Source organism: Camellia sinensis, chromosome 6 (assembly GCF_055761805.1).
Source record: "Camellia sinensis isolate YWXY chromosome 6, ASM5576180v1, whole genome shotgun sequence".
Taxonomy (NCBI): domain Eukaryota; kingdom Viridiplantae; phylum Streptophyta; class Magnoliopsida; order Ericales; family Theaceae; genus Camellia; species Camellia sinensis.
In genome coordinates this window covers 129401465-129424965 of record NC_138966.1, presented here as the reverse complement: position 1 = coordinate 129424965, position 23501 = coordinate 129401465, and the positions used below count along the sequence as shown (strand labels likewise).

At 33.3% G+C, this 23501-nt stretch overlaps 1 protein-coding gene and 1 long non-coding RNA gene across 3 annotated transcripts; both read right to left on the bottom strand.

Annotated features, from left to right (window-relative positions):
- Positions 1-3512: 3512 nt before the first annotated feature.
- Positions 3513-7968, bottom strand: LOC145792385 (uncharacterized). Of its 2 annotated transcripts, none has more exons than XR_014331781.1 (5): positions 7671-7968; positions 6138-6230; positions 5435-5510; positions 4767-4887; positions 3513-3807 (listed from the first exon to the last, which is right to left on the bottom strand). It is a non-coding gene; the product is annotated as an uncharacterized LOC145792385 (long non-coding RNA). The 2 variants fall into 2 exon arrangements; XR_014331782.1 differs by lacking the exon at positions 7671-7968 and adding an exon at positions 7492-7507.
- Positions 7969-9294: 1326 nt separating this feature from the next.
- On the bottom strand, positions 9295-17223 carry LOC114281428 (sucrose transport protein). Its single transcript, XM_028223877.2, has 4 exons — positions 15921-17223; positions 12778-12841; positions 12652-12695; positions 9295-9663 (listed from the first exon to the last, which is right to left on the bottom strand). The coding sequence occupies exons 1-4, from the start codon at positions 17145-17147 to the stop codon at positions 9466-9468; spliced, it is 1533 nt and encodes a 510-aa protein (XP_028079678.2). The 5' UTR covers positions 17148-17223; the 3' UTR covers positions 9295-9465.
- Between the last annotated feature and the right edge of the window lie 6278 nt (positions 17224-23501).

Sequence of the window (23501 nt, the reverse complement as noted above, 5' to 3'; positions counted from 1 at the left end):
ACACCTGACCGTTGCCATCTCCGAGCAAAGCTTTTTGTCATCCTCCGAAGTAAACAGCAGCAAAACTTTTAAGGCCTCCAAGAGGTTTTATAGCAATGTAGTTAACACCATCACGCTTCATTGCTTCTTCAATCGTAGGAATGTTATTGAATCGACGGAAAAATAGCTAGAGCTGGAGAGCAGAAAGTAGCAACTGTAAGAAATTTTCTTAATTACTCTTTTATTGATTATATTTTGTTTGGTTTTGTGAAAAAATGAGTTGAAAGTGATTCAGATAGATTGATCGGTAAGAATCCAATATTATTATTGTGATTGATAAAGTTTTGGATCATGGTCCATCTTAATGTATTTATTGTTTTATATGTGGATATGTGGTACGGATGTATAAAGTCTGTTTTAAATTATTTGGGTTCTGTAATAGGAGGACTCAGTAATTGTTTTATTTGGATTCGGTCCCCTCACCTATCATATCAGGGTTTACACACAGTGTGTATGTGGATTAAAGAGTTGTTAGTTCCATTGAAAAACAACTTAAAGATTAGGAGAAGGAGGAGAAGAGCCTGTGCTAGGGTTTTTTAATTGTGAAGACTATTCTCAGTATCTCATAGTGATGGCGAGATTAAGCCCTACATATTTAAATGTATTAAATTTTAGTTTAATCAAATTATTATGATATTTTAAATCCTAATATATAGATCTTGAAAATCTTACATGTGATATCAGAGCTAATTATATTAGGATTAAAACGTATGAAGATTAAAGTCATATTAATCATATTTTGATTCGTGAATCTTACATAATTTATTGTTATATTTATATATATATATATATATATATTATTTTGATGCTCGACAAAAGGACTTATGTTTGTAAATAATCACAGTAGGGATGGTTTATTGTGCTAATTAATGTTGCTTATAAACAGGGATTTAGACGGTTCAGGTGCGGCTAGGCATATAATGTCAAGGTATTATTATCTTATGTTCATGTAAGACAATAAACTAATTTCTATTTATATATTAAAATTTGCATTTAATATTTTAAATAAAATCATGCTGAATAAATGTGATTTTATGCAAAGGATTAACATTATAGATTGCATGATGATTTATAAATTGTATTATTATTAATACACAAATAAAGTTTTGAAGGTGGATAAATATTTATTTTTGATGTAGTCCTAGTTGGGGAATTTATTTATTTATTTATTTATTATTTTTTATCTATTTTCTTTTTTTTATCAATGTGAGTGATACTGCTAAAATGGTTAACTTATTAAGATTTAAAGTGATTTTCCAGTAAAGATTTTGGAAAATTCTAAAATTATATCACCCAAAACCTACCCAAAGGGGTTACTTGTATGTGTTAATTTTAGAGGTAGTGTGAGTTGGTAGTAAGGAAAATTTTATTAATTTTGAAAAAATTATTTACCTAAATGAGATAGTTTTTGATAAATCATTCTTTCTAGTTAACTTGTTTAAAGATGTAATTGTGTCCTATATATCCAATCCAAAGGTGTTTATACAGTGATACATTCTACAACATCTAAGAATATTGTTAAAATTTATTTACTACCTATTATTGTGAGATTATAATTATTGTTCGTGTATAATTAATTAAGATTATATTGAAATTTAAAGATGTTGATTGTGTCCTAAATATTCAGCCCAACTATGTTTATATAATGATATATTATGGTGCATCTGAGAATATTGCTAAAGCTCATTCATAGCATACTCTTGTGAGATTATAACAATTGCTTTATGTATAATTAAAAATTGGAGATGTTAAAATACAATCTATACATTCAGTCTAAAAGTGATACATTTTAAATATATGATAATATTAATTGTGGTGATGAGATTATTGTTGTCCATATATAATTGATTGATATTATATTGAATTGAAATCAATGAAGGGAGATATTTTTATGATAATCAAATTTACTCTATTAAAGTTTTGATTATGAATCAATTAAAAGATATTGAGTTAGCTTTAAGACTAACTAATTTAAAAATTGGTATACTCGAGAAAGTGCCTTCTTAACCCTTTATATTAACATCTCAATATAGTGTAAAAAGATTGAAATTATATTAAATGTTAACTATTTAAAGAAGTAGAGTTTTAAAATATTCACTAGATGATTTCTTATAAGAAAATATACATCATGCTTTACAATGCTCTATATAGGTGTAAGGCATATTTTAAGTTATATGGGTTTTTTAATGAAAGGGTCCAATAATTGTTTTATTTAGACTTGATCAGCTCTCTTATCCTACTAAGGTTTACATATATCTATATATGTGTGTGTGTGTGAATCAAAAAGTTGTCAGTCTCATTAAAAGACAACGTAAAGATTAGAAGAAGGGAGAGAAGAGCCAGTACTAGAGTTTTCCAATTGTGAAGACTATTCCTCAATATCTCATGATGATGGCAAGATTAAACGGTACATATTTAAATCTTTAAAGTTTAGTTTAATAAGATTATTATGATGTTTTAAATCTTGATATATAGATCCTAAAAATCTTATAGAAACAACCTTTCCTTGCGTGATTACTTAATCTATTCTAGTTGATTTTTTTATTTTTTATAAAAAAAAAAAAAAGTATCAAAAATAGATAGAGTAATGTAATAACTTGATTTAATTTTTTTGACTATTTTAATCAAAAAGTCACTCCCCAAACAACTTTGTCACTATTACACTCTTTTTCTTCTTTTTTGTGATAGTTGTGATTTTTATTCTTCATAATTATAACTAATTATCCCATGTGCTCACCATCAACTTCATTTTGATAATTCAAACTGTTCATTTTACATGCATATTATTTATAAAAAAAAGTTACATCAATTCGATAATCATAAGCTTTTTATTTTAATATATTTGTCTCTAAAAAAATAAATTATCTATTTTTAATAGCATACCTTTTTTTTAATTAATAAAAAAGAAATTTTATTAATGAAAAGTATAGTACAAATACAAATACAACAATATCAATAAAGGATGGGGAGTGCCAAAGCATCACAGTGTGTAAAATCATTCCAACTATGTTAACACCAAAATGTATGCACAATCATTTATTAACACAACACCCAATTGGTGACACTACAACATATAAGACTTTTGGCGACCAATTATTTTGGTCCCTAAAACTATTATTTTAGTCTCTAAATGGTTTTTTGTGACAAAATTAATTTTGTCACTAAAAAAGTCACTAAAAGTGCGTCTAGAAAAGTCTTTAGCGACCAATTTTTGAAAATGTCCCCAAACATGACAATTAGTGACCAATTTTATATTGTCACAAAATGTTTGATTTTACAAGACTAAACATTTGGTCGCTAATACTTCGTCATAAAATGTCCCAATTTGGTCGCAAAAAATAAAATAATAACACTTTTAACGACTATGATATTTGGTCGCTAAAAGACATAACTTTCTCTACAACATATTTTCGTCACTAAAAATCAAAGTTAAATTTTGTAATCATTTAATCTCGTAGCTAAAATGCACAAAATTAAATATCATCCAATCATATTAAAAAAAAATTGACATCCACATATCAAACCCACTCTATTCCCAAACCATAATGAGTATATAGAAAGTAAATTTGACAAAAATTAAAACTAAAAGTTTCCAAATTCAAATCAAAGTAGTACCAGTTCACATGAAGAATAGCAACAATACAATAGTTTCTTCAAAGAAAATATCTAAAAAAACATTTTCTCAACATCAATATCAAGCTTTATATCAGATAGGCTTGGCACAAAAGGCTTCAAGCTGTACTTAGGTGTGACACCCTTTGGACATCCCTGCAACCCAAAATTCAAAAAGAAGAATCAAATAATAAGAATCAACACAACATAACCTCATTAAATAATCAAGTCATTCATAATCAAATAAGTTACAAATAATGAAAAAACACGTTATCTCAGTGTATTTGAAGTATTAGTGAGCTATAATAAGAATCAACACAACAAGAAAGTGAGTCACCTAGAATCAACATAATAAGGTTATCATAATCCAAACACGTTATCATAATCAAATGTTCTAAATAACAAACACACTAAATTTATAACTATGACAAATCTATCTAGAGCAAAAGGTAGTCACTATGATGGTAAATCAGAAGTAAAACCTCATATAATTACAATTCAATAAATAAAATCTATAAACAGAGCCCACCAAGGAAGGAGGAGAGAAAAATAGATGATAGATGAGTTTCCATTGCAACCTCATATAATTACAATTCAATAAATAAAAATTAGGATTAATTACACTATATATTCTCTTTTTGGTATGAAATAAATTTAGAAAATTCAAAACTAATTTTTTTAGTTTTCATTAATTTGTAATTTTTTGAAAAAAAAATCAGAAATAATTTCTGAAAACTCAACAGAGTCAAATTATACTTGGACTGTCAATTAAAAGCCTTCCTCTTCAGCTCACACTTTTCGCCCTAACGTTGAGGCCCAGTTGAGCAGAGTCAAAGTTGGGCCCAAACTTGATTTTGGGGGCCGAATTTTAAGTACACGTAGCTCAACTTGAATTTCCAGTAGCCCTGAAGTACTGGGTCCGACCACCACTACAAATTTTCTAGTATGTTGCATGTGTCTTATTCTAGTTCTACTCCAAATGTTTCACAAAAAAATAGTGTACTATTGAAAATATAAAATCTTACTAACTTGTATGTAATGTAATGAAGAAATTGCAGCAATTACTAAAGATTCCTTATTAATAGATAATAAGGAATGATGCCTATTGATAGTACCTTTGCAGCAACAGATTCCGTTGCACGCTTCTTCCATAGATCAGCTTTCCGAGTTTCAAATTCCTCTCTACTCATGATGGGGGGTCCAGGATTGATGGCCATCCTAAAATCCACAAGATCCCTAAAATCCGCAAGAAAATTAGTCAAATTGTTTTGAAAAAGGATAACATTACATTAAAGGCTGAATAGATGATAAAAAAAATGTAAAGCCCATTTCATTGCTGATAGTTTCAGAAAATGAATGTAAAAGTGACATTACTTGAAAATAAGTCAACATTGGAGTATATTAAAAAGATTCAGAATTTCATTTATTTTCCTATAATATATATATATATATATATATTGCAATTAGATGATGCATCAAGGCAGAAAATAAATAAAAATAAATAAATTAAAAAAAAGAAGAAAATATGACTTCAAATTTAATTAAAATTATTTTTTGGTTGTTTAATTCAAACAGCAGCATCAAAAACAAGATTTCGATTCTTTGTAAGAAAAAAATCCTGTATAAGAGAAATTCTAAGCATTTCTCTTGGTGGGTGCCCATTATCTTTTCCGGCCAAATTGGTGTTCTACCAAATTGTTGATCGTAACCCACCACCAAGAGTACCTGCTGCAGTACATACAGATAATGAAAAATAAATAAATTTAGACAATAAAAAACATACTGATTTTGATTTCAACAAAGAAACATCGCCATTGCTGCTCACTTCTCTACTGAATTCCCGATCTTTAGATAACTCCCTGCCGCAAGAGGAAGAAGTTGAACTCGTCAATCAAATAAAATACTAAATGGGTAATTCAGCTTGAATACACAGTACAGGTCAAATGATCATACATCATAACAATTATTGAACCATAAAAGCTTCAAATGATTCATAAACACAGAACTTGGCTAAAGACTCTTCCAATACAACTAAAAACTTTTGGAGTACACTATCAGCCGCAAAGAGCAAATGGATTTGGTACTCATGAACAAGCATAGAGAATCCAATTCACAAACAGAACTATGTAGACCACCATCTAAGATTTTAAAAAATAAATAAACAAATAAGAGAAAAAAAATTTAACAAAATAGTCATGGATTCAGCCACAACCATCCAGAGTTCCACTTCCAACTCAACAAGACACCAAAATACCAGTTTGAAGTAACAAGGCTCTGGCAAAAGAAAAGAACAATCATGGATTCTCTATCCCGAAATTTCTGTCTATTGATTTTCTATCCCATTTTTGTGATATTAATCTTGACCGAGTTCAATTCTAGAGGAGCATAAATTGCATGAAAGATCAAAGTTCAACAAAATGAATCCAATGGCCAAATTTATCTAGTATATAGTGTGCTAGAAAGCTACAAAAGCATAGAATCCTCACTCAATAGTATATAGAAAGAGTCCGATGATGTTGGAGAGACGGGCGTTGGATGCCAATAGACCATAACCAAAGATCTAAATCCACACTCAACACCTGGACAAAAAGCACAAGGAAATAGAGATATGAAAATAGGATATAAGATAAATTCATCTTGAAAAATAGATAACAAAACAAGAGAGACAAAAGAGCATGTAATTGGAGAATCATTAATAAGCAAAAACGATGCCAGCTAAACTGAGAAGATTGAAATGAAGTAAATTTGGGAAACAAATTATATTATTATATGTTGTTCCCTTTCAAAGAAAAAATAAGAAATGTAAAATGAGTTTTCATTTGTAAGACTGCCAAAGGAGCTTCATCCAAATCTGTCATTCAAGAGTTTTGATTTATTTAAGCTGTAGCACAATAAGATCATCAAAGCAAGAAGCCTCACATAGCTCATCAATTTCTAAGAGTGATTTCCAATTATTGGCACATGTACGGGACTAATTCCTCTGTAAGTGTGTATTAATAATTAGTAACTATAATCCAACATATTTTTGGACTTACAAGTGATCACATTTTAAAATTCCCTACTGAAATTGTAAAAAATAACAGAAAGACTTCTTTTTCTTTTCTTTTCTTTTTTTTTTCTTTTTTTTTTCCAGGAGTCAATATAACTAAATTTCATCGAACTTTATTTGGGTTGGATCGCAAGCAATTGGGGACAAGAAAACTTAAAGACCAGCACACTTTGGTTGCCAATCCCCTCAATGGCTAAGCTTTCAACTCTTAGACATAATAGATTTCTTCAGGAAGATTTTCTAGATTACTGGCTGGTAAAAAGTAGTATAGAACGGTGGCGGTGGATTAGGGTAGTTATGAATATATGGATTATCTCCTTCCTGCAGGCTTTCTAGTTTGGGATGGCAGTGGATTAGGCTTTCACAGGATGGGAGAGTCATTGTGTGGACTGTGGCAAAGGAAGGGGATCAATGGGATGGTAAGGTTTTGAAGGATTTTCAAACCCCTGTTTGGGATGGTAAGGTTCTGATTTCTTAAATGATCTGTTTGTTTGGCACAATAATCTACTATAATGCAATTCTGTTTGAGGCGTAGATTTCATTATTGATTTATAACAAAAATGGCAAAAATAATAAGAGAATAGATGATATTCTTGTGTCCTTTTTCTCTTATGCATCCCCAATTCTTCATCTCCAACACGCATTAGATTAGACATACATATATACACACACACACAAGTTCAATCTATGTAAACAATTGTTCAATTCCAACAAGCATTAAGATAACAAACAAGTTCAGTCTCTGTAAAACACAGATTGAAACACAATAAGAAATTGAAAACACAATAAACAGGTCGATTACGGAGATCGGAGATCGATTACGATAAACAGAGATTGAAACACGATAAGAAATAAAGTAAGACATAGATTGAAACACAATAAGAAATTGAAAATACAATAAACAGTTCAATCTATGTAAAACACAGATCAATTACGATAAGAAATTGAAAGTTCGAATTGGAGCTCTTACAGGTCGATTACGGAGAGAGAGAGGCACCAAAATTTGAAGAAGATTGAGCTCACAATCTGCCTTGGAGCTCCTGACTTTAGGGCTAAAGATTGAGCAAACCGAGGTGCGAGAGATTGAAGATTGACAATTGAAGATTGAGCTCAATCTTCAATTGTTAATTGAAAAACAACTATTAATCTTCAAATGTGGAGCTCAATCTGCCTTGGAGCTCTTACAGGTATGAAGATCGATTGCAGAGAGAGAGAGAGAGAGAGAATGAGCAAGTTAGGGCTGAAGTGAAATTGAGGTCCCGACTTTTCAATTGTTAAAATGATGAAAATAATTCGTCTCAAATTGTTTTTAATTGATAATGGCAAAAATATTTGGTCCCTAATTGTTAATAATATATTAGCAACTAAATTTATTAGTCTAAAAAAATTATATAAATATATTAGCAACTAAATTTATTAGTCTAAAAAAATTATGTAAATATTAAGTGAGAATATTATTAATCATTTTTACAATCTTGTAAGTAAATTATTATATGTTTAAATTTGTCCCTAAAAAATTATTTTTAGTGACCAAATTTAATTAGTCCTTAAAAATTAGTCTCTAAAAGACTAATTTCTTGTAGTGTGAGTAACCATAGGAGACAAATTTAAGAAAATAAAATAAAACACACACTAACAGACCATGAACAGGGCAGCAGGCCACAGTCCCCAGAAGCCCCCAGTTGCAAGTCAAAGTCTCAACAAGAAAAACTAAAACAGCTTGAATCAATCCCCTCATGGATTCGCACAAATTAGCCAAGAATACTAGAGCCCAAGTGTACTGCTACAGATAATCCTTGATGGAGCGCAGTCGAAACACAAGGTCACTAATATTAATTGAATTGCACACATCCTTCCCTTTTGACCAGAGGTGGATTTTGAATTTTATACTTTCCAAAACCTCTTCTCAATTTTCAAAGGCATACTTATCATTATTTTTTTAAGATAAATGTGATAAAATAAAATAAAAAATTACAATTATCAGAGTAATTTAATTTTTTTAATGAATAATATACAATTCAATGAGAATTCTATAAAATGAATAATTTAAATTATCGAAACGAACTCATGATGAGTCTAATAAGCCACTCAGATTTTTTAAATTTAAATTAAAATATAAGAGAAATTAAACACTTTTCTGAACTCTCTTGGCACAACAACAATAACTAGCCACTGAAGTTGGAAAAATATTCATAAAACGTACATTAAATGCAAATATTTGTCCAATTAATTAACAGAAACCAGGTGAGAACGAGGAAAGTATATTTTAGGTTCCATTTCAGTGTGAAGCTCCAGCAGTAGTGATTTTTTTTTTTTTAATCATCGAAAATTAGTGATTAGTTGTTAGATTAACACATTGAGGAGTTGAAACTCACATTTATACATCTTACAAAAAAACTCTTGCTCTCCCTTTCCACTCCTAAGAGTGGAACGCATGACCTCTCCTTTAAGAGAGACTTGATAGCCAAAAAGCAAACCAACTAGGTTAGAGTCCCTTGGTTCAGCAATAAGGATCTTTAAACAGATGGATAACAGATGTAATTAATTTAATTAAATTACCATATTATTATACAAAAATAAACACAAAATTGATATAATTAAAACTACAATAACTTAATTAATACAAGGAGCAAATTACACAACCACGAGTTTGTAAGTAGAATTTAAGTACTAAAATTTTATTCAGATTAATATGAACCTATACTCTATATATGGAAATTCTATTTGTAAGACATTTTTCAACTCAAAATTAATCGAAAAATATTTCAATGGGAAGGTGCAGAAATAGTGATCTTTAAAACGGATGGTGATGATGGATCGTGATCAGTTTGTGGTGGCGATGGGAGCAACACAAGCACGAACACACCGCCCGCCACTGCTGCAACAGCTCCAACTACAAATGCTGGCAAGTTACCGCCACCAAACAGCTGGTCCCATGGTCCGCTTGTAAGTGAAACCACCAACTGTTTGCAACATTAGCTAGCTAAGATTAGTTTAGCCCCCATCTAACAAGTGCTTTAAATTTTTTAAAAAAATAATGACATTTATTTTATGAGGATTTAATCAAAAATTCAACTGAAAAATAAATAGTCCAACCATTAATCATCATAAAAAAAAATGCAAAATAAAAGAGATGATAACACTTCCTGTTTGGTTGGAAAGAAAAATTAAAAAAATAAAATAAAAAAGAAGGAAAGCATGAATATAATGTCCTGTTTGGATTAATAATTTGAGGAAGTATTTGTGGAAAAAAGGGAAAGAGAAAGAGAATGAATAAAATAAAAGTTCTTTTTTCAATTTTTTTCTCCAAATATTTTTCTTTAAATCTTTGATCCAAAAACAATCCAAATATATTTATGATTTTTTTTTTTTTTTTTGGGTTAGCCCTAAGGATTAAGCCTCTAATTGAATGATGAGGATTTCATTACAATCTAAAAATGCTTACATATATTTCTCTTTTTTTTTAACAGGAAAATCAAACTCATTCTCTGGTGACTGGATGTGAGTGGTGAGAGACATCTAAAGTGAAACTTATAAATTATTAATGGTATGTTATAATTATTATGATATTATTATGAGCGGTAACATATAAATATTATGAATTATTTCAATAAGTGGTATTATGAATTTTTTGTAAAAAAAATGTTCTCAATTATTACAAAAACAATTTAAGTATGTCGTGTATGTATGTCCTTTTCGAAAGCACACCGTAGCAACTTTCAATAAAATTTTATATTAAGAAGTTGTTTGGAAAGTGCTAAATTAATATATTTTTTAATTTTTTATCAAAAAATGTAAAATATGAGTTAAGTTTAAAGTGATATTGTAAAGAGATGATTTGATTCAAATAAAAAGTGATATGATTCAAATAAAATGATTGTGACTTAAATAAGATGATAGGTTAAACAACTACTAAATTTGATATAAAATTTCATATTATTGATTTTTCTGACAAGTCGCAAAAAAAAACGTGTTTATTATAGAATTTATTACTATTGTTGCACACAATAACAGCATTATGGTAGTCCTCATGAGAAGATGAATCAATTATCCGGATTTATAAATAAAAAAAATTATTTATCATAAATTCTTATCTTTAAAATTACTCTAGAAATGAAGTATAAAATATAAATTTAAGATAAAAAAAATGTGAACTAATATCTAAAATGATTATCATATTTTTTTAGGAAAATAACAAATCAGTAAAAATTCTAAATATAAATTACAAATTAATGATAGATTTTATCAATATTAATGATAAAAGTATTAAATTTTTTCATGTCCCTATAATAATTTTTTGAAAGTATAGCTCGATGATAATTCTCTCATTTTTTATAATTTTTTTAAAATAATTTTTCTTTTTTTTTTGAAACCATTGGTCAAACTTGAGATCAGCATTGTAGATATAACTGTCCGGCCTTTTCCAATAATTGAAGCTTACTCTCATCTCAAGTGGCCTATCCTATATATAGACTCTCTAACATGTGGCCCCTTGCAGTTTTGGAAAGAATAATTTTTTTTTAAGATCTCGTACTAAAATTTTGTAAGATTAAAGATATATAATATTTTTATTGGTCTAGTTTGGTCCATTCCATTATCGGATTGGATCGTGTTGTTGGATTTGTGAGGATTCATAACGGGTCTTGTTTTAAAAATTTGAACCGTATGTATAGAACTCGTCGAATACTATATAATTGTGAAAAATCACGTTGATCGAATATCGATAACTATGTGATCAAATCAGTTTTGTATAAAAAAATGGACGGTGAATAAATTAACAATTGATAAAAAAACTGTTTTGATCACATAACTATTGATATCCGATTAATGTGATTTTTCACAGCCGTATAGTGCTCGACGAGTTCTACACTTTGAACGATTCAGATTTACAAAACGGGACCCGTGGTGGGCCTCCATGGGCCCAACAATACGGTCCAGTCCGATGGTGGACTGGACCAAAGCCAGGCCCTATTTTTATTAGAGTTAAAGTCTTTTAATATTTCATAAAAAATTCGATTCAAAAAAATTTCAATCCAACTTAAAGAAATTTCAACCTTAATACAGAGAAATTTTAACTTTTATAGAGAAATTTTTTTGATTTTATAAAGAAATTTTGAAATTTCTCTAGTATGATCACAAATAAATTTCATTGAGGGATCTTAGGTAATAAAAAAAATATCTTAGTCCTTTCCTACTATACAAAATTAGAAAGGAATATTTCACTACTTTTTTCGTATTGAAAACCCATGTAATACATGAAGATTATTCATATTCAAATGTCTTTTTAATGAGGTAATAGAACTACATTTGGTTCATTTTTAAATCTTATGCAAATTAATAAAGTTCGTTTTTGGGGTGCTATGCTTAAGTAAAAATTATGTGTTCAATAATGTATAATGATTCAACTTTGATTGAGACCCCAATAAAGTCTCACTCCTACCACCCCACACACACGTAGGGGTTGGTCATTGGTTCAAAAAAAAAAAAAAAAGGAAAAATGCACCAATCATAGCCCACCACCCCACACACATGTGTGGGTTGGTCATTGGTTCAAAAAAAAAAAAGAAAAAATGCACCAATCATAGCCCATTGGGCCTGGGGTTCACCCTCCAGTGGGGTGCGGGCCATTTTTCATAATGATTTGATTTATAATTTATTTTTTATTATTTGTTAGTGAACTAAATATGATAATGAATATTCTAATAAAATAAACATTTCATTTCTATTTCATTTTAGTGAAGCAAACATTATCTTTTAGCTTAATTTTATATGGATGAGCTTAAGAAGCATGGGTTTGAAGAGTAAACTTAAGCGTAGAGATGATTATCACATAGTAAATAATGATTCAACATACACTTTTTATCTCACATTTATATTTTATTTTGTAAAAGTATTATGTATTACTGGCACAACTGGGAGTTGAAACAATATGATAGATAATGAAATCTTACCTGGGGTAGGATTACAGCAATATTCAGAACTCCCAGGGAAAGACCTGTAAGATTGAAACATTACAAATGTCTTAGAAGAAATATTTAATTATTCCAAAAAAAGGAAAATTGAAGATGTTACGTTACCTTGGCCTCCACCAAAGCTGCTGCAATAAATGGATCCCAATGAAAAGGGAATTGTGGAAGTTGTCTGCACAACCACAAAAGTAATTATTTTATTCAGACAGAAAATATTTTTATTTTTCAAATAAAAAATAAATTTTAAATTAGAATCTTACCCATCACATCCCGCCATTGTCACCATCCCTTTTAAAATGACTACCATAAACTTGTGTTATACATGATTTTAAATAATTATTTTAAAATTTTATTTTGAAATTAAATAAAAATAATTTTAAGAAATTACAAAGTGACAAGATCAAGTAAATTTTAATTATTTTCATCCGAACTACACTATAATGATGATTTTTATGTTGCCATTAATATTTTTGTTATAAGTATTATATAATAAATACATGTTTGAATTCAATTGATAAAATTAAAGCAAATAAAATTACATATGGTCCCATATATAGATGTGCTATTTATATGGCCATGATGTTATTTTGGACAATCTTCAAGTGATTGCCTTTTTTAATGAAGAGATTGGTTATCGTATAGTCCCATCAAATCCTCATTTATAGGCTATGTTTGGCATGAAGTTTTTTTGACTATTTTAGTTACAAAATAATAAAATAGACTAAAAAGTTAAAAAGATAAAATGTTATATTTAAAATATAATTATTTTATTTTTTCTCTCAAAAAAGTCAAAGAAATTCATTCCAAACGAAATTTTTTAACTTCAAATTAAAATAATTAAAAAATTAAAAAGTCTCAAACAAGGCATATAGTCTGATACAACTCTAGAAGGCTTTGATTGAGACAATCATCAATTGTATGCCCTCCGATACTAGTCCAACCAAAAACTTGAAGACGAGCTGAACTGGGTGATAAATATGAAATGGGTATGGGAATTAGCTTAGATGGAATGATTATGCTGTCCAAAAAATACATGGGACAAGTGACATGTGACTAACCACATATGTGCCAAAAAAGCTCTTTTTCTCAAAAGCATAAAATGTGGCAATTACTTTAACTATTTTAAGATAGCAAATTACTTTATCGTATAAATAGCGACCAACACAAATGTTGTAACAATTATCTCTACAGCAATGGTAGAGGGCCCAAATTTTGTGGCTCAAATGTGGCTCAAATGGTCAAAACGACGTCGTTTTGAGTACAAAACAACATCAAAATGGCCAAAACGACGTCGTTTTGGCCATTTGAGCCACATTTGAGCCACAGAATTAGGGCCCCCAAACATTTTTCTTATCTCTAACATCAACTCAGTGAAATTGATTATGAATCTTTTTATTCTTTTTTTACACGAAAAAATAAAACCTTTAACTTTTTTTATTCTAAAAATTTGTTCAAGTCTTTCTAGTTATACACTCATATTTCTAGTTCTCCCTCTCGTAAAATACTAAAATCTGTCTCACTAATCTATTCTTCGAAGTGAGAGTTACATTTTTATTAAGAAACAGGTTCATGCATCCAATGTGAACTCATCTATTAGCAAATATATGAATATGTAATATTTAAGTGAAATTGTTAATCTTATTCCGCAGTTTTATCAATTCCAACTAAGTTGACACCGAGAAAGGAATCCTATCATATGCTAGCACTAGCCTCAGACGTTGAGGAACCAACATTACAAACAAAGGCCAAAACAAAACACAAAACAATCAGAAATTATTGTAAAGGTTTGGATAAGCTACAAATTGCACAATATGTTTAACTCCAAAAAACAAAAATAGAAAAAAAATACCCTAATTGATTTTGGTTGCTTAATAATAATTTAGGTATTTAGAAAAAGTAAACAAAAATTTTATCTAGAAAAACAATGCAACACTTGTATGGTGAAATTCACATTTTGAAGGATGGAAACCAAACATTGTTTTCTAATAAAATTTTGAGTACCTAAAATCACTTATTGCTTAAAAATGTTGGCATTTAATGGGTTACCTTGAAAAAAAACTAAAAACAAAATTTACCAAACAAGTTTCTCTTTGGATTTTTCCCCCCTCAAAGAAGCAACTACACATGTATACACAATACTCGTGCAAAACTTTTAAAACGGCAGTTATGAATATAAGCAGTTAGATTTGAAGGGATAAAAAATTATAACTACACCAAATATTAACTTTACTATTAAAACATGTTCATATGGCATGTGGGTGCTTATAACAAACTTAGAGAGGAGAGAAAAAAAATGCAACAACATATGATGATATAGAGAAATTTTTGTACACTAGGAAGGTATAACGTAGCTTTATTAAATAGTACCTTTCATTAATTATAAATATAAATGTTTGTTAATGTTGGGGCAATCCCACAGCGTCTGGGAGGGACACTTGCAACTAACTTATAAGTGTACTGGTCCCCTCCACCTGTTAAGACGCGTTTTAAAGTCATAAGGCTGACGGGGCCCTGTGCCCACCTCGCCAAAGGGGACAATATCTTACCAGGGCGCGAGAGGTTAGTCACGCAAGTTTGGTGGCCCATGCAGGTCGTCCAGCAAACTCTCCCGCTGTTCGCGGCCCAGTCCGCTGGGGGGTTATGTTGGGGCAATCCCACATTGTCTGGGAGGGACACTTGCAACCAACTTACAAGCGTATTGACCCTCTCCACCTGTTAAGACACGTTTTAAAGCTGTGAAGCCGACGAGGCCCTGCGCCCATCTCGCCAAAGAGGATAATATTTTACTAGGGCGCGAGAGGTCAATCACGCTTTGTATAACTCACATTAATCAACCATTATTTTTAAATAAAAAAAATATTTAGAATTTTGTTAAAAATTAAGAGTTTGTTTGGTATATATTATATTAATACTGTAACTCACTTTTTTATCTTATTATTTTCTAATTTTATTATATATCATTTTATAAAAAATTAAAAATATATATTTATTTAACACTTTCCAAATAACTGTGTAAATATGAATAAGATTCATTTGTGACGGAACACTAACTTTAAATTAAAACAAGAAAAATGCTTGGGAGCACTAATTAGTGCTCCCACTAATTAGGTGGCAGTGGGTCCCGCCATTAATGATGTGATGTTTTGGTCTTAGAGTTGTGTTTTTTTTTTTTTTTTACTTTTTTAATGCATTAATGCTATTAGTGGTGATGTTTTTAGTGGGATGAATCATTATTGTTAAAACAAACTCACCGCAGTAGGAATCCCCAACACCGCAAAGACACAGAGAGTTGCCGCCTTGACACCACGTGCCGGCGTAGTCCCACCACCACTGGCCACTGCGTGCCGCCGTGTCGACTCTGCAACTTTAGTGATCCACACCGTCATCGCCAAGCATACCGCCAACACAAGGTTACCGCAACCCCACAGCCGGTTCCCTCCCTTGACTCCACGGGCCACTAGCATTACCGCCAGCGCCATCACCCCAGCCACCACTGAGTTCAGCATCAGCCCCAACGACCCCGCTCTCACTCCCCTATCGTACACCTTCCCTCCAACCTCTCCACCATACACCTCTCTCCCCACCCAATCAGTGTCGTACAACACGAACCCAAACCAAGCAGTCGAGGTCAGGATCATCGCCAACGATAGGTACCACATGGGCTTCGGAAACTCTTTCAACGCACTCAATAATTCCCCGAAAAACCCCAGAAACGGCACCGTTTCATCCTTGTTCTCCACCGAGAGCCTCGAAATTGGATCTTCACTCACAGTGCTGAGTGCAAGTATGGTTAGAGTGAGTAACAGAGTGATTGAGATTAAGAAACAGGTCTTGAGATTCGCACAGTAAACATCACAGGCCTCTGTTGAGGTGAAGGGGAAGAGGCGGTGAAGGTTCGAGTACGATCCGGCGGCGTAGCCGAGTACGTTGCCGACGGCGGTGAAGAATGCGAAGGCGGCGCTGGCGTTTCGAGTTTTGCGCTGCTCGCCGTTGGAGAGGTCTGCGAGGAAGGCGCGGCAGGGGGCCATGAGAAGGTTGTGGGCGACGTCCAGGATCCAGAATCCGACCACGAAGATGGTGATGGCGCGGGGCTTGGCGGAGTCATGGCGGTCGCCGGAGAGGCGGCCGAGGTCGGCGGCGAAGCCAATGAGAATGACGGCGACGGTGACGAGGGCGGTGGCGGCTGCGATGAAGGGGCGGCGGCGGCCGAATTTGGAGGTGCAACGGTCGCTGTAGTGGCCGGCGAGAGGTTGCACCACCATGCCGGAGATGGGACCGCAGAGCGAAATGTAGGATGCCCATTTATGTGGGATGCCTAGAAGCTGCACGTATGGTGTGAGGAGAGAGAATTGTAAAGCCCAGCCGAAGTGAACCCCGACGGCTATTGAGGCCACCACCACCACCTTCCACGGCGGCGTTTGACGCAGTGGTGGTGGTGATTGGAGTTGAAGAGGCGAAGGGTGTTTACCATTTTCCATATTTGTTAGAGATCTCCACTGTTTTTCTCTATAGATTGTAATTTGTAAACAAAACACTCAAGTCTAAACTGGAGACAACTTTTATGTTTTTGGATTGGCTCTTATAAAGGATTTTTGAAGGATGTCTGGCAATGGGACCCGTGTGGGTCTAGCGATGACAACTTACACACGTAGATTCATTTGAAAGTGGTCACTCTCTTTTTATTTTTAGGTTTTTTGTTTTTTTTTTTAATAAACATAATAAATTGAATGGATCGTAATTATTGAATCAACTTAACTTTTAGGTCAAGTTTGGGAAGATTAGGGTCTCGTTTGAGATTTTTGACTAATTTAGTAACTTTTTAGTTTTTTGGCTAAAAATGAGGGTTCCCAAACGAGGCCTAAATAAGTGTACTTTTTGACTTTTTATGAAATATGGGTTGGATTTGGATTGGGTTTCAAGTGATGTGTTAGAGAGGTGATGTGATTTAAATAAGATGATGTGACTTAAATAGGATAGTGACTTTTTAACTTTTTAGATTTTTTGAAGGATGCCAAACTTAGCCTTAGTGTAAATGACATAAATTAAGTATTTGATAAAAATAAATTACTTGAATTATCAAAATAAAATTTGTGACCAGCCGTACGGGCTCTATTCCCACCTTGTTTGAAAATATAAGGTGTCGTTTGGTAACACTTACGTTTTCTGTTTTCTGTTTATATTTATAAAAATTTAAAAAACTTAAATAAAAACTTGTTTGGTAAAATTTTTGATTTATAAATCAGTGGTCTCAGTTTATAAATTTGGCCAAAAAATGAAAACACAAAAAATATATTTCGATTTTGAGTTTTCAGTTTTTTTTTTTTTATCACCCAACATTAGCCACTACCTGCCACCATTTTCCACCACCGTCTTCCGCCACCACCATCCGCCACCCACCCTCCACCACCACCTGCCACCACCACTCACCACCCACCGGCTACCATCCGCCACCACCCGCCACCACCACCCACCAGCCACCACCCACCTGTCATCCACTCGCCACCACCACCCACCCCTCGCCGCCGCCACCACCACCACCCACCTGTCATCCACCCGCCACCACCCACCACCTGCCACTACCATTCACCACCTGCCACTTACTTGCCACCATCATTCACTACCTGCCACTACCAGCCACCCACCACCACCAGCCACCTGCCACCCACCCGCCACCACCACCCACCACCACCACCACCACCACCACCACCACCCACCACCCACCCGCTACCCACCTGCCACCACCACCCACCTGCCACCACCACCCACACCCACCACCCACCACCACCACCACCACCCACTCGCTACCACTTACCACCCGCCACCGTCACCCACCCACCACTACCACCACTCGCCACCATCACCCACCCACCCACCCACCACCACCACCACCACCGTCACCCACCCACCTACCACCCACCCACCCATCCACCACCCACCTGCCACCACCACCCGCCACCCACCACCACCACCCACTCGCTACCACCTACTACCGCCACCGTCACCCACCCATCCACCACCACCACCACCACCACCACCCGCCATCCGCCACCCACTTGCTACCACCACTCACCACCCCCCGCCGCCGCCGCCACCACCACGACCCACTCGCTACCACCCATCACCCGCCACCGTCACCCAGCCACCCACCTACCCACTATCACCACCCACCCGCCACCACCCACTACCACCCGCCATCCGCCACCCACCCGCCACCACCCACTACCACCCGCCATCTGCCACCCACCCACCACCACCACCACTATCACCACCCACTCGCCACCACCCGCCACCACTACCACCACCACCACCACTACCACCACCACCACCACCCACTCGTTACCACCCACCACCTGCCACCGTCACCCACCCACCCACCACCCACCACCCGCCACCGTCACCTACCCGCCACCCGTCATCGGCCACTCACCACCCACCACCTGCCACCTACTCACCACCCATCACCACCCGCCATCCGCCACCCACCTGCCACCACCACCCGCCGCCCGCCACCACCACCTCCTACTCGCTACCACCTGCCACCGTCACCTACCCATCCACCGCCACCACCCACCCGCCACCACCCACCACCGCCAGCTACCCACCACCCACCGTCACCACTTTCCACCACCGTCTTCCGCCGCCACTTGCCACCACTTGCCATTTCTCACTCTTTTTTATATTTTTAAAATTTTTTAAATATTTTGTCAATTACCAAACGCGTTTGTAGTTTATGTTTTTCTAAAAATAAACAAAAAATAAACAAAAGCCAGTTTATAAAATTTTTGTAAATATAAACTGAAAACGTAAACGTTACCAAACACACAGTTTAGCTAAAAAGTCATTACAAAAAATCAGCTCATTCTGTTTATTTTTTTATAAAAAATTAAAACATGTAAAAAAAATCAATTCCAAATGAAACCATAATGTGACAATCTCAAAGTGTTGTAATCTCTAGAGATAGTAATATTGAGAGAGAAACACGGGTTATAATTCAAAGGTAACTTTACTGTAAAATGATATTTGTACCTACTGAATTTGATTTATTTTTTCACTTGATAAGTGGATTCTCATAACAAATATTTTATTTACTAGTAGAATTTACCAACTAAATGTGTCATTAATACATTAATATCAATATTTGTATTTTTTTTATGCATTGAATAATAGTATGGTTAACTAGTTGAGCCTTAAACCAAACCAATGCTACTTGTTTTTTTTTTTTTTTTCTTGTATTTAATTTGTAACGGTTTACATTTATTTTCTTGAATTTCAAAAAATTTCAGCTTACTCTAGGAAAAGCTATTTCATATGTGAGTAATACTATATGTAATCTCATTTTTTATCTTATTTTCTTACTCTTAAAGACAAGGTAATGAAATTCACATTCATAAACATATATAAGACCTATTTATTTGTGTTATAAAACAAGAAAACAAGATAAAGAAATGTAATTATATGTAATATTTTTCTTTCATTCCCCGTGTCCAGGTGGTGCTTTAAAACTTGGATAAATTATGCAAATAGTCCATGTACTTTATACGATGTGTCAATTTGGTCCCTATAATTTGAGTTTGCTCGATTTTTCTGCTTAATTTAACAAATTGTGTCATTTTAGTCCAATAAATAACGGTTGTTAAATTAATTTAACGGAATGTTAAATAATGTGTTAATTTGGTCCCTCTACTTTACACGATGTGTCAATTTGATTCCTGTAATTTTAATTTTCTCAATTTTAACAGAGACTAAATTGACATATTGTAAAAAATACAGGGACCAAATTGACATATTGTTTGACTTTCCGTTAAATTAACTTAACAACCGTTATTTATTGGACTAAAACGACACAATCCGTTAAATTAAGAGACAAAATCGAATAAATTGAAACTACAGAGATCAAATTGACACATTATATAAAATACATGAACTATTTGCCTAATTTTCCCTTGAAACTTTGGTCATTGATGGAAAAGGCAACATCCACTATTTTTTGTTGGGGCTTGAAGAATCAGTTAGAGATAAATATGTTTTTTCTTGCACTAGTTGATTCTCAGTTATGATGTTTGGCCTCAACTTGCCACTATCTCAAGATGATAGGCAATTGAACATTCATTTTTGTTTAGCTAGTTTTTAGAAACCATTTTGGTTTTAATATTTTTTAGGTGGTACTTTAAAACTTTGGTCATTGGTGGAAAAGACAACATCCACTATTTTTTGTTGGGGCTTGAAGACTCAGGTAGAGATAAATGTTTTTTCTTGCACTAGTTGACTCTCAGTTACGATTTTTGGCCTCAACTTGCCACAATCTCAAGATGATAGGCCATTGAACATTCATTTTTGTCTGGCTAGTTTTTAGAAACCATTTTGGTTTTAATATTTACAAAAAAAAAATAATAATAATAAAAAGAAGACTGAAAAATTGTCTAAGGTTAAGAAAAAGCCGGATATTGTTTTCCATTGTTTTTTTGTTTTCTGGGAGTAAAAAAAAAATACGGATTTTTAAAATTTTCACAATTTTAAGTGCGTTCTAAGAATATTTTCGTAAAAAATATGACAAACAATATTGCTACACTGTGTGAGCCAAGTATAAAACCTGAGCCTATTTTTCACATGCCCAAATTAAACAAAGCCCATTGGATTGCCGAGAAGGGAAGTGCCGAGCGGAGTGCTCAACCCTCAGATGATGTGCCAAGTAAGTGGATTAGGCAGAATCGGCAAGCAACTATGCCAAGTACCAGAGTGGACCAATACTGTCCCTTTCTGGAGGTGTAGTAGAAACTTCGGCCCTAACATTCAAATGATGATGACAAACATGTCAAATTATGTAGAAAATATCTATACCAAATAACTATATAAAGAAGATAGATATATATAAGGGAAAATGTATGCACTATCAACCAACTAGACTATCTCTGAAATATTATACTCATTCCCTCTTATACACAATCTAATTTAACCGTCAGAGTGCTAATTCCGACACTTCTAACCGGAATGTTTCTTGTTTCAAGCATCGGACCGAGGATCAAGTAAAAGACTATTTGGGACATCACTCTTCACACACACTTATACATTTATATCATAATATCTTACTATCTTGTCAACATGATATTGTTATAATGGGTTCTGCCATTCATGTATATCTCCAATGCGATGCGGATAACCTAACACTTTTTTAGATAATTATATTGTAACATTACTCTTTTTATTTAATAATGTATTTTAAAACTGTATGTGTATACCAAACATGAACGCTATTGAATTTAACCCTTTGACGATTAAAAAAATCATGTTTCATATTATTTATTAATTGATATCTTTAATATTATTTTCAAAAATATTAATACAAAAATAATAAGTTTTACTATTTAAAACAACAACTATCTAATCAGAGCACCACATAAAATATGCGAATAAATTATAAAGAAATTATCTGATAAGTTTGATTTATCACATGATATGCTTACGTTATAATAAAGAGATACATAATTATTTTACTTAAAATATGAAATAAGTAAAAAAGGAGTATGAAAAGTTAGTTACATAATCTTATACAATTAGAAAGACACTGACTTATAAGGATGAAAACGAGTCGAGTTGAGTAATAGATGGTTCAAATTTTGTTTGAATAAGTTTTTAACTAGTTGAATATAAGTTGAGTTTGAGTAACTTGAGTCCTCGTTTGGTTTTTTTATTGGGGCAAAAAAAACACAAAAAAGACAAAATAGGCTATATAAGTCAATAAGATAAAATATTACTTTTTGCCCATAATTATTACACTTTTTCTCTCACAAAAATCAAAAAAGTCCCAAAACAAAAGCCAAACGAGGCAAAAAAAGTCTCAATACAAAAAAGTTGACTAAAAAAGCTAATGTTAAACGAACCTTGATTTTTTATAGTGCACACGAGGCTAAAAAAGTCTCAATACAAAAAAGTTGACTAAAAAAGCCAATGTTAAACGAATTCTAATTTTTTATAGTGCATATAAGTTTATCAAGTCAAGTAGTAAGTTATTCAAATTTGATTTGAAAACTTGACAAGTTTAAAATTGTATTAAAATTTAACTTATTTACATAATAAATCGATCTCGAATAAAATTTTAACAAATCAAATATAAGTCAAACTCAAATAACTTGATTAGTTGGTTGGTTTAACACTTTACGGACCTGTTATATAATTTCGGCTAAATTTAAAATTTTTTAAAAAAAATGTGACCAAAATGGAGTGGCATTATTGAATCAAATGCACGTGTAGGTACAGAGTGGACTTGAGAGTAAAACCAGTCATAAATTAAAGGTGACAGATACGTGATCCACTGCATTTCTTCTATGTTCTTGTTCTCATCTTCAATCTTCCATCATATTGTCCCACCTAATGATAGTAACTTCTCATAATATACTTGATCACAATGCCATTATATGAATTAATTATTTCGTAATAATGTTATCAGGTTTTGTGGGGATATATTTTCTGAGTACCAACACGTGGCAAGGTGATGCCGACGTGTCAGCCGAGGGCCGAGGTTGCCTCCGAAGATATCGAAAACCGAGATAAGCGGATAAGGGACAAGAGTCCTAGAATGAAGAGGGAACTCAACTTGGATATGGACAAGAGTCCTAGATTGGGAGAAGACTTCAGTTTGGGTAAAGATAAGACTCTTAGAGAGTTTATCCTAATCCCACTGGGAGTCCCAGATTAGCAGTAATCCTAAGTCCATTAGGGCCAAGCTCCTTTTGGGACTAGGATTGTATTGGCTATAAAAGAGAGGCACCCCCATGGGTCTAAGGTATGTTTTTTAGGCTCAAGCTTGTGAGTTGAATAGATGATTGATTATCTTT